The sequence below is a fragment of the Elephas maximus genome, chromosome 12, assembly GCF_024166365.1.
Source record: "Elephas maximus indicus isolate mEleMax1 chromosome 12, mEleMax1 primary haplotype, whole genome shotgun sequence".
Lineage (NCBI taxonomy): Eukaryota > Metazoa > Chordata > Mammalia > Proboscidea > Elephantidae > Elephas > Elephas maximus.
In genome coordinates this window covers 5,673,175-5,685,779 of record NC_064830.1, presented here as the reverse complement: position 1 = coordinate 5,685,779, position 12,605 = coordinate 5,673,175, and the positions used below count along the sequence as shown (strand labels likewise).

The 12,605-nt window shown below is 42.0% G+C and overlaps 1 protein-coding gene across 5 annotated transcripts in view; it reads left to right on the top strand.

Moving 5' to 3' along the window:
• Positions 1 to 12,605, top strand: part of ARHGEF10 (Rho guanine nucleotide exchange factor 10) — a 180,649-nt gene that overhangs the window by 19,940 nt on the left and 148,104 nt on the right. For all 5 annotated transcript variants that reach the window (XM_049902646.1, XM_049902647.1, XM_049902644.1 and 2 more), the window contains exon 2: positions 7,000 to 7,086. In XM_049902646.1, coding sequence (XP_049758603.1) covers positions 7,050 to 7,086 — 37 coding nt within the window. In that variant the 5' untranslated portion in view covers positions 7,000 to 7,049. The remainder of the gene's footprint in view (positions 1 to 6,999; positions 7,087 to 12,605) is intronic.

The window sequence follows — 12,605 nt, the reverse complement described above, 5'->3', positions numbered from 1 at the left end:
TATTATCTCAATTTTATGGATGAGGACACCAAGGCAGAGAGATTTAGAACCTTATCCAACCTAGGAAATGGCGGAGCTGGGAGAAGAATCTAGATAGACTGGCTCCTGAGTCTGAGCTCCTAGTCCCCCTGTTTATACTTCTCTCAGTATGAAGGAGCTTTGCCGTGAATGCCCTATTTTCCTCATCCTTAAGAACCAGATGAATGTGGTCATGAAATGCATGCTATAAAAAGGTGTCCCTGTGTAGAATTTCTTCCCATCACCCTTCGTAGCAGCATTCTTCCTGGACAGTTCTCTGAACTCTCCGTGCAAATTTAGATAGATGGTGAAAGAGGTTTAAAATGTCATTGGATTCAAGATTCTGGTGTATTTTCATGATTTTTTTTGTTGTGGATTGAATTGTGACCCCCCCGAAACATGTGTCAACTTGGTTCAGCCATGATTCCCAGTATTGCGTGGTTGTCCTCCATTTTGTGATTATCCTGTGTGTTATAAATCATAATGTCTGCCTGTGGTTAAACGGGATTAGGGTGGGATATAACACCCTTGCTCAGGTCACATCCCTGATCCAATGTAAAGGGAGTTTCCCTGTGATGTGGCCTGCACCACCTTTTATCTTACAAGAGATAAAAGGAAAGGGAAGCAAGCAGAGAGTTAAGGACCTCATACCACCAAGAAGGAAGCACGGGGAGCAGAGCATGTCCTTTGGACCTGGGGTTCCTGCACATGAGAGGCTCCTAGTCCAGGGGAAGATTGATGAGAAGGACCTTCCTCCAAGGCTGACAGAGAGAGAAGGCCTTCCCCTGGAGCTAATGCTCTGAAAATTGGACTTCTAGCCTCCTAGACTGTGAGAGAATGAATGTCTCTTTGTTAAAGCTGTCCACTTGTGGTATTTCTGTTATAGCAGCACTAGATGACTAAGACATTGTTAAAAAAAAAAAAAAAAAAGTGATTTGGGAAGTTGAGCAGCCACACTGTTGTTTTTGTAAAATGAAATCAAAAAGTCTAAACATACATATAATGAAACAATTCTTCAGTGCTCCGTACCACTGGGGTTCTTCTTTGGATGGAGTGTGTCATCTTTTTCTTTAAAACCACAGTCCAAACGCACAATGCAATCTTTCATTAAGATGCTTAAATTGGAAAATGACGGCAATAATAAAATAAAGCCCAGCAGCCCACACTGGCATTACCTCATGTTAGATGTGCATCTGAATAGAGTGTTTTAAAAGTGGAGTCCTGGCAGGTAGAGCACACCCTAGCCCCTCCTTGAAAATGCTGTCTGCAGAATCCAGATGAATAATCAAAGTAGAATTGTTAGGGATGCTGGTCGATACCAGGGAGCGCTGGTTGCACAGTGGTTAAAGCGCTCGGCTGTTGACCGAAAGGTTAGTGGTTCAGACCCTCCAGCTGGTCAGTGGGAGAAAGATGTGGCAGTCTGCTCCTCTAAACATTTACAGCTTTGGGGACCCTATTGGGCGGTTCTACTCTGTCCTGTAGAGTAGCTTTGAGTAGGAATCAACCCGACGGTAGTAGGTTTAATGGGTTTTGGTTGATACCATTGGAAGATGACCTAGGAAAACAATCAAGCTCTAAACTAGCCAGGCCCCTGGCCTTGTTTAGACTGACGATATTGAGCTTCTCCATTGTCTCTTCTCACAGATGTAGTCGATTTGATTCCGGTGTTTTCCATCTGGTTAGGTCCATGTGTGTTGCACCGCTCATGTTCTTGATAAAAGGTATTTGCAATGGAGAAGTAGTTGGTCTTGTAAAACTCTATCATGTGGTCTTGTTTCTATCATCAAAGCTATATTTTCCAACTACCAATCCTTCTTTATTCCCAACTTTCACATTCCAGTCACCAATAATTATCAATGCATCCTGATTTCATGTTTGATCAATTTCAGACTGTAGACATTGGTAAAAATCTTTAATTTCCTCATCTTTGGCGTTAGTCATTGGTGTATCACTTTGAATAATAGTCGTATTAATTGGTATTCTTCATAGGTGTATGGATATTTTCCTGTCACTGACAGCGTTGTACTTCAGGATAGATCTTGAAATGTTCTTTCTGACGATGAACGTGACACCATTCTTCTTCAATTTGCCATTCCTGGCATAGTAAACTGTATGATTGTCTGATTCAGAAAGGCCAATACCAGTCCATTTCAGCTCATTAATGTCTAGGATATCAATCTTTATGCAGTCCGTTTAATTTTTGACAATTTCCAGTTTTCCTGCATTCTCCTGAGGAGTGGGAGAAAGATGTGGCAGTCTGCTTCCGTAAAGATGTGCAGCCTTGGAAACCCTGTGCGGTAGCTCTACTCTGTCCTGCAGGGTCGCTGGGAGTCAGAATCTACTCGACGACAACGGGTTTGGGCTTTTTATATAAGAGTTGGAGTCCCTGGGTGGTACGGATAGTTCATGTGCTCAGCTGCTAACTTGAAGGTTGGAATCCACCGGAAGTGCCCCTGGAGAAAGGTCTGATGATCCACTTCGGAAAAAGTAGCCACTGAAAACTGTGGGGCATGGTTCTGCTCCGACACACATGGGGCTGCTGGGCCAGAGTCAACTCGAGGGCGACTGCTTTGGGTTTTTTTGTTTTGTTTAAGAGTTAGCTGTTGTTATTTAATAGAGTCAAGCATTAAAGTAAGGCTCAAATTTATTTTTCTTTTATTTTGTCTGGATACTATGAAAGGGAAAATAAGAAATAAATTTGACTCTATTGGTATGCATCTTAAGTAGAGAAACAAACAGCATTGATGTGGTTCATACAGTGTGGTAGATAAAAAGTTTGAAAATGATTAATAATAACAGTTTAGAAAGCAAAATTCTGTCTAGACACAGAAAGGCCATGTGGCTGTCAGATATAGCATGATGGTGTGTTTTAATTTGTTATTGAACAAAACCCATCCGGAAATATAACGGGCTTTGTCTGCTCACGAGAAGGGTATCTTTTTGACCCTTGCCACTACTCACTTCATATATAAGCATGATGTGTATCTGAGTACACATATACACATACGTGTACAACCAAAACAAAGCAAAACAAACCCATTGCCGTCAAGTCGATTCCTACTCATAGCGACCCTGTAGGACAGGATAGAACTACCCCATAGGGTTTCCATGGCTGTAGATCATTACAGAAACAGACCGCCACGTCTTTCTCCCTCAAAGTGGCTGGTGGGTTCGAACTGCCGACCTTTCGATTAGCAGCCAAGTGCTTAACCACTGCGCCACTGGGGCTCCTTATGTATACATGACATACACGCACAACATGTACAAGTGAACTCAATAAAAAAGTCTTTGTTTTCTCTAAAGTCCAAACATGCCTCTGATAACTTTCTGGCTCTGTTCATTAACTTTGGGAAATCTCTTTGAATTTAGTTTCTTCATTAGTTAAAAAAGTGAAAAAGACTATCTTGCATCATTGGTGTTTGGTGAGAATTCAAAATAACACGTGGAAAGCATCTTCCCATTATCATAGATGCTCTATAAATAGCAATTTCCTTTTTCTCCTGTTTCCTCTCAAGATTGTAAAGTATATTTATTTATTCTTTCTACTGCTGATATTTTTTCATCTTTCGTCTTCCCCTCATTGCCTTTGGGGTCTTGGTACACTGTGGAAGGACCAGATCCAGTAATGACACAAGCTTAAACCACGTCCATCAGCCCATTTCAATGTCACCCTCTCTATGGTGCATCTACTAAAATATTCAGCAATATTGATATATTAAGTATATGTGTATATATATGTTTTTTTTTTTTTTTTATTGGAAACATGACATTGTTGACCTGGGTCCAGTTAATGGACTCAGCTACTCAGTTGAAGGTTTGAACCCACTCAGAAGTGTTATTCCATTTGAAGATGAAATTTACATAAACTCTCATAATGGAAAAAAAAAAAAACCTGTTGCCATCGAGTTGATTCCAACTCATAGCAGCCCTATAGTGACCCTATAGGACAGAGTAGAACTGTCCCATAGAGTTTCCAAGGAGTGCCTGGTGGATTTGAACTGCCGACCTTTGGTTGCCAGCCGTAGCACTTAACCACTACGCCAACAGAGTTTACATAAACTCTCATAGGACGTTTAAATATGCATTCAGGTGTTTTTTATTTACTTCCTTAAAAGATAACCTAGTAGTAGCAGGACTGTGCTTCTGTGACCCCCGCTGATTTCCTCAGGACCGGTCTCCGGCGTTGCTTCCTTACTGTAGCCCCTCTACCCCAACCTCACAGAAGAAATAACCTCTCACCTCTGGTTCCATGGTGTTAGTGCGTAGATTATCAAAACATAATTTTGTGTCTGTGTGTGCCTTGATTGTGATTTCTTTTGAACCAGAACACGTTATATTCATTCATAGAACCTATATAACTCTTCAGCATAGTGTATGTTCATCAATATTTTTTGACTGGGAATGAAACACAGTCACTTTTGAACGGATATGCTTTGTTGTCATTGTTTTAGAACCAATATCTTGTGCTTTCCTCATTGGATCAGGTCATTGAAAGCATGTATTCCATCTTCTTCTTGAAGATTATTTCCACTTGCATTATTTTTTACATTGACCTTTGCAGTCTAAGAATGTCTGTCTTAAATTATTTGGAAATTAAATTACAGTGTTCTATCCAAGAGGAGATAAACTCCTTTGCTTCTTTGGTTAATATTATTATCTATTATATAAAATTTATGTGGTGGAGTAGAAGCAGCAGTGTAGATAATTATGACAAACAATAACTACTACTAGTACTGGCACTACTAATAATAACAGCTAGCATTTATCGTGTGCTTAGTAGGTGCTAGGCACTGTTCTGATTACCTAACATTTTACCCCTGCAACAGCCCTCTGCGATAGATACTGTTACGGTCTACATATTTCAAGGGAAGAAATTGAGGCACAGAGACAGTAGGTAATTTGCCACCAGGTCTCTCAGCTGGCAGGTAGAAGAGCAGAGATCAGGCACTGCCGCTCTAGCCGCCTCGGTCCGCTGACCGTGCTCTTGGTCTCTGCTACGTGGTAATAGCTAAAAGTCAGGTTCCAGCAGTTAGTGACTCTGTAAACCGGTTGCTGTTGACTCAGTTCCAACTCAGGGCGACCCGCTGTGTGTCGGGACTAGATCTGTGGTCCATAGGATTTTCAGGGGCTGATTTTTTGGAACCGGGTCACCAGGCCTTTCTGCGTGGGCACCTCTGGGTAGACCAAAACCTCCTATCTTTCTGTTAGCAGCAAGTGTGTGAAGCATTTGCACCATCCAGGTAACTCTAGAACCTTGGGTAAATTTCCTAAGCCTTCTAAGCCTTAGTTTCTTCATTTGAAAATGGTAATAACAGTACCTACTTCATGGAGTTGTAAGAAATGTGGTATTATTAGCAAATAAGTACATATCATGCCTGTAGCTGATCGTGGAAACACCCAGTAAATTTTTAGCTATTTTTGTGCTGGTGTTGTGGCATAAATATAACATTTAAGACTAGTGCTACAAGGTACTAAATGGTAAGGGCCAAACGAGTGATTTCGTCTGCAGTTATTCAGAGGAGGAAGTAATAGCATTTGGCCAAGGTGGTCTGAGGAGGTTTCAGGAGGGCTCAGATGAAGTGAAACGAGGGTGAAGCACTTCCGTCAATGAAAGCAGGGCCAGCAGAAGCACCGGGAAGAGAAAACGGAAGGTTTTGTATGTGATGATCATTTTGAGAGTTTGAACAAAATAAAATTACAGTGTGAGTATACCCCAGGTTGGTGAAAATTACACCCCGCTTTGTCCCACCCCGTGACTGATGAGGTCCTGGTGTTACCAGCTGACCATAACCTGAGGGCAGTGTTTTGTTTTCCTTTCCTGTGTGTGCCAAAATAATCAATCAATTCTGTTAATTAGGTTAGGAAAAGACAAAAAAAGTCTCTCAGATGGACTGTTAGGTGTCCGGTATGTGGCGGCCCAGGCTTTGCCTGCTAGAACGTTGCCATATTTTTCAACCTTGTTTTCAGTATTGATGAGAACATGAAAACAGTGATCGTCCTGGGTGTGGACAGGCCTGGTGGTGGTTGGATGAGGTGCTGGAAAGTAAGCTGAAGTGTATGTAGCAGCTATTGATCGTTCCACCTGTCCCTGTTTGCTTTTTCTTGATTCTCACGAGCCTAAAATGCACAAACAACGAAAGCCTTCTTTGGGCCTGAGAAGAGACATGGTATTGCTCATGCCACCTGTGGTCATTAGGGAACCTGGGAAATTGCCTCTGCAAAGTAACCAGCTTTCTGTGCAAGTTTTTGCTTTTCATCTGATCGTACTGGTAGAACCCAGGGCAGGTGTTTGGTGGTCTAAAAACTAGTGAAATAGGGAAATTGTTAATACGAAGACTTCCTCAGGAACTAGACACTAACCTTCTCATGGCACGCTCGTGGTGTAGCTGGTGTAACACTAACTCTCAAATTTGGTTTGACTGCTGGCACGGAGGGAAGCAAGAAATGAAAGAGATTAAAAACCAGAGATGCGGCCTTGACCAGAGTTTGGTTTCATGATTACTCAAAAAAAGTTAAAGTGGTCAGTTTTGTTCTTTATTCCGAACAATTTCTTTATTCAAAAACTAGTAAACGTTTAGTTAAAAGAAGAGGAAGAAAAATATCAGACTTAACGTGTTGATTTCACTCCTTAAGAGTGTGGTATGAAATTAAAAAAGGAATCTTTGAAGAGGGTGTTGGGTTGCAAGGCGTTCGGCCAGTGAATCTGAGTTGCACAATGAACTTCTGGCTGCAGTTCCAGGTGAAGTCAGGCTGATGGTGAAAACGCTCTTGTTTTGTTTTGCTCTGGAATGTTATTTCAGGGAAGATTTTACAAGTATTTGCAGCTAACAGGTGGTAAGCTTTTAAGTGATAGCTATTCATGAGAATTTACTTTTCGCTTTCCTCAGGGTTATCTGCGGATGCCTGTTACAAGTTTAACAAACGTCTGTTGCATTAAAACGTGCAGAGGACTGATGAAACAATGTCTTTCTGTTCACGCAGGGGTAGCCATTCAGTTAACAAAGCTGAGAGGAGGCCCCTGAAGCTGCAGTATGGACCCACAAGAATCGCCTCCTCCCGCACCAGAAGGTAACAGAAGGTTTTATTTCAGTAGCTGTATCCCTAATGGAGTATGGTGGATTGGGGCTATTACCAGAAACCCTGGTGGTGTAGTGCTTAAGAGCTTGGCTGCTAACGAAAAGGTCAGCAGTTTGAATCCACTAGGTGCTCCTTGGAAACTCTGTGAGGCAGTTCTACTCTGTCCTGTAGGGTTTCTGTGAGTTGGAATCGACTTGATGGCACCGGGTTTGGTTGGGGCTATTACCAAGGACTCCATACTTTTGAAATCACTAAATTGCTGGTGACTACAGTTGCTGTGAGTCGGAATCGATTCGATGGCAGTGGGTTCAGGGTGTGACTTGGGGTGAGAACTTCTCGGGGAGAAAGACAAGGTCCTGACTGCAGATACTAAAGTTTATGACTATGAGCTTTGAGCACCCCCCTACACTCATAAAAAAAAAAAAAAAAATTTTTTTTTTTTACACCCATCATATATGCCACCCTCTCACCTTTTCAGAGCCAGCTGCTTCAGTCCTCTTCCATGCTACTTAAGCATTCTCCTTAATTAATTTATTTTTCCCAGTAGTCAAGTTTTATTGGATTAAAGGGTATACATCTGTTTTGGTTTAAACTTTATTTTTTCCCTGAATCACAAAAGTTTTATGTTCTCATAGAAATTTGGAAAACACAGAAGGACACAAAGAGAAAAGTAAGAATCATGCAAGCCCACCAACAGAATATACACTTTGGTGACTGACTGCTAGCTGCTAGAATCCGCTTAACCTGAACCTGCTTTAATCAGAATTAAAATGGGAGGCGGAAGGCAGTGAAAGAATGGGTGGCTTCCTATTTGAGAGACAAATTTAGGCTTAGAATTACAGCTTGTCCAATATTAGTGCTCTGATACCAAACCACACAGCCGCTCAAGGCACCTGGAAGTTCAGCTGCAGACCAGTTTCCTTTTCTACTTCCTTCTTCTGCTGGCAGGCTCCTGGAAAGGCACTGGCTTTCTTTACTCATCTGCTTAGCAGGTAAAGACTATGTGAAGAAAAGGGCCACACATTAAAATTCCTACTTATAGGAGGCCTGATGTTGTCATGGCACCAGGGTTGAGTCACTGCTAAAAGACCATGACAGGGAACACTGTCTAAGACACTGACCAGTTGGAAAAAAAAAAAAAAAGAAGTTATGCTTGGTTAGTAGACATTAATCAACTTTTTCCACATTAGGGTCTTTTTTCAGGGTTTTAGAAATCTTGCTCATTTCTCATTGTATCTGCTCGACCACACTTGCACAGATAAGTCTGGATGTCCACTGGAGACACCAGAGGCTATGAGACAGGAAGGGCAGAAACCACGAGGGTAATTAAACAGCAAAGCTCTGGCAGTTAATTTACGCAGCTTCACAGACCTTTACATCAGAGACTCAGCAAGTGTGGACATTTGATACAATTGATTTTAAATGTTTTGCTTCTCCCCTCTTCTCCTGTGTACTGTGAACGATCTGGATTCTCAGAGGTTTTATCTGGGACAGAAAAAAGCCAGCCTACAAATAAAGCCATTCTGCAAGTAAATCAGAGACAGAGAGAGGTCGTGACCCTATAGGACAAAGTAGAACTGCCCCATAGGGTTTCTAAGGAGCGACTGGTGGATTCGAACTGCCGACCTTTTGGTTAGTAGCCGTAACTCTTAACCACTGAGCCACCAGGGCTCCCATCTTTCACCAGAAAACATAAATTACCAAGATCCGATAAACTACGTAGCTTAAAGAATGCAGTGGTGGGAGGAGGTCATTCCAGAAATACCCAGTGATACTGGCTGTATGTTTCAAAGAACCTCCTGCATGTCTTCTACCACAGTCTGTTTGCTTGTGAAATAAGATGTAAACATCGACATTTTAGAGTTTTCTAGATCTATAATACCCTGGGCAAGCATGACATACCAGAATGAGCATTAAGAATCATGAGACCAGGTTTTTATTCTTATTTCTGCTTCTCAGTGGTGACTTTGGGAAGGTCACTTCACCTCGTTGGGCCTCTGTCTTTTTAGCCATGATGTATGGGGTTTGGACTGCAGGGTTTGTAAAGCAACATCTAGGTTTCACTCATGTATACATTACTGGCAATTAGGATCTGCCAGGCTCGATCTTCCTTTGATTGTTTTAATTGCAAATGAGACAGAGAAGACAGTATTTTACTAGTCATTTGTATCAGTAATGAGGTGGTGTCCAAGCAACACACGCATAGTGTATGTGGCCTTGTGGCCATATTGTTTGACTTATCCTCATACTGTTTTACAAATTGGATGGCACCGCAACTACCACAGCCTCCACCAGACTGAGTCCAGCATAACTAGGTGGCGTTTGGCTACCACCACCGACGGCTCTGACATTGCTCACAACAGAGGGTCCTGGACAGAGCTGGAGAAAAATGTAGAACAAAACTCTAACTCGCTTCAAAAAAAAAAAAAAAAAAAGACCAGTCTTACTGGTCTGACAGAGACTGGAGAAACATGGCCCCAGACACCCTTATATTATAGCTCAGTAAGAAGTCACTTCTGAGGTTCACCCTTCAGCCAAAGATTAAATAGGCCTGTAAAACAAAATGAGACTAAATGAAGACACCAGCACACGGGCAAGGTTGAGAAGGCACAAGGGGACAGGAAAGCTGGTAATGGGAAACCCAAGCTCGAGAAGTGGAGATATTGACATACTCTGGGGTTGGCAACCAATGTCACAAAACAATATGTGTATCAGTTGTTTAATGAGAAGGTGGTTTGTTCTGTAAACCTTCATCTAAAGTACAATCAATCAATAAGTAAGATAAACCAAAAACCAAACCCCCCCAAAAAAGAAATCTGATGGCTAATGTATGCTTTGTTGAACTGTGTTTTGTCTGCTATTTTGAAAGAAGATTGCAATCCACTGGACTCTCATAACTTCTGAACTTGTCCTGGCAGCAGTGTTCAGTGCTGGTCAGCATCTGGTGCCCCGAATAACTCTGCCGTCACTACTACTGCTGGGATTTGTGGAAATGCCCATCCACCTACTGTCTTCATTTAACCAGGATTTCTTTCCTGCACTTGATCTTGGGAAGGAAAGCTATATGCCCAAGTCAGCATTTCATTTTCGTAGCTGTATTAATTATCCCTGTGGTTGAAAGGCCCTCCAGAAAGGAGAGTTCATTGCTGCAATGCCCAGGGCACTAAAAGAGCTCAAGAACGAGCACCACACTATTAGAGGTTCTAACAGACCCAGGAATTGGAAGGAAGGCTAGCATCCAAGGCAGAGTTCATCTTAGTATTCCCCCCAAATCAGTGTTCCACCCATCCTCACCTTAGTCGATTGGCTCCATCCGTTTCTCCTTCTTCCACCTAAGGCCTGATGTGTTCTCTTTGCCTTAGTTTAAGGTCACGAGAGAGACTTTCACTGTCCCGGCTCATCCCTCTTTGGGCACAGCTGTTCTTGCTAGACTGTCCTAGGGTCTGATGCCCACCCTTGATCCAGTCACCGAGGCAGAGATTTTTTTAGCTGGGAGCTCACTCTGGACTGGAACCATGTGAAAATCACCTACAATTCTACCATTTAGAGTTAACCACCGTTAATACGTCATCTGGAGATCTTACGGAAAGATTCTTGGGGAACTTTAGAGACAATTGCAGAGAACAGTTGCTGTATGGCACAGTAAGAGCACATGGCTGGCTGTGTTTCTTTGGGTAAATGGTTTCGTTCTTGCAGATAGCCCATGACACGGCTTTTGACATTGGTACAAACGACCATAATTTAAAAATAATGATACTGTAGTTCAACATTAAGATAATAATAGTTGTTGTTAAGCGCCATTGAGTCGATTCTGACTCACAGCTACCCTACGTGCAACAGAACGGAACACTGCCTGGTCCTGTACCATTCTCACAGTTGCTGCTATGTTTGAGCCCATTGTTGCGGCCACTGTGTCAATCCATCTTATTGAGGACCTTCCTCTATTTCACTGACCCTCTACTTTACCAAGCATGATGTCCAGAGACTGGTCCCTCCTGATATCATGTCCAGAGTATGCGAGGCAAAGAAAGTCTCACCATCCTCGCTTCTAAGGAGCATTCTGGCTGTATTTCTTCCAAGACAGACTTGTTTGTTCTTCGTGCAGTCCGTGGTATATTCAGTATTCTTTGCCAGCACCATAATTCAAATGTGTCAAAGCTTCTTGGGGCTTCCTTATTCGTTGTCCAGCTTTTGCATGCATATGAGGCATTTGAAAACACCATGGTGTGTGGGCCAGGTACACCTTAGTCCTCAAGGTGACGTCTTTGCTTTTTAACACTTTAAAGAGGTCTTTTGCAGAAGATTTACTGCAAGAGTGATGATAATACACACGTGATTTTCTAGCTGATTAATTAGCTCTCACGACAGTTGAGAGAATAATGCCCTGGTGTCCGTTTGGATGATTCCGTGATGTTTCCCTTAGAATCTCTCCCATCGTTGAACTAGAATCATCCACTTACAAATGCCCTTGACAATAAAGAGGGGAGGGAAAATAGGACCCGTATTCTTATTTCTACAACCCATTATCAACACTCTACATAATAAATGTTTGTGTTTTGGATCACCACCTGTTGGGTTTTTCCCTCTTATTTTTTTCTTAGTTGCAATAATTGAGTATACATTTGTGTATCCTGCTTTTAAAATTGTTTTATAAGTATTTTCTATGTCACTACATAGTTCTTCATAACTGTTGTTTTTAATGACTGCGTAATATCCCGTTAACTGTATTTGTCTATGTTCATGTGGGCTAGTTCTTACTTTACACCCATTCATTACCTTTATCAGGTACCTGTGCCTCTCTTAGAAATTTCCTTGGCAACAGTTCAAATCGTCACAAAGTAGGGTGATATTTGGGAGGCAATATTGGGTAGCACAGAGTGCTGGGGTCGCAGTGGTTAAGAGCTGCGGCTGCTAAACAAAAGGTCAGCAGTTGGAATCCACCACCTGCTCCTTGGCAACCACGTGGGGCAGTTCTGCCCTGTCCTGTAGGGTCGCTGTGAGTTGGAATCAACTCAACGGCAACAGGTTAGGTTTTAGGCTAGGTTATTGTGGAGCATGTAAGATTGAGTGCTTAGTACGTGACTGCTTGGGTTTGAATACTGGTTCCAGGATATATTAGCTAATAACTATAAGCAGCTTATGTAGCCCCTCCATCCTTCAGATTCCATCATCTTAGGATTTCACAAATTTATGTGAGGATTTAATGAATTAGCATCTGTAAAGTACTGGGAATGGAGGCTGGCCTTTAAGCACTTAGCGAATCATGTTTAGAAGATGCTTTGGGAGAAGAAATCATATTAGAAGATACTCTGGGATATTTCACAATGAAAAACTCAACAATTTTATGATTTTAAAAGTCATCCCACCAGCTAAAGCCTTCCTATAATAAATAGCACAATTTCAATGCAAATTACATTAGGGGGAAGAAATTAACACTGTTGGTGTGTTAGTGTTGGTTTCAGAAAAAAGCTGCTTAGAGTATGCCTGATAACTTACGTGGCGAACACCAG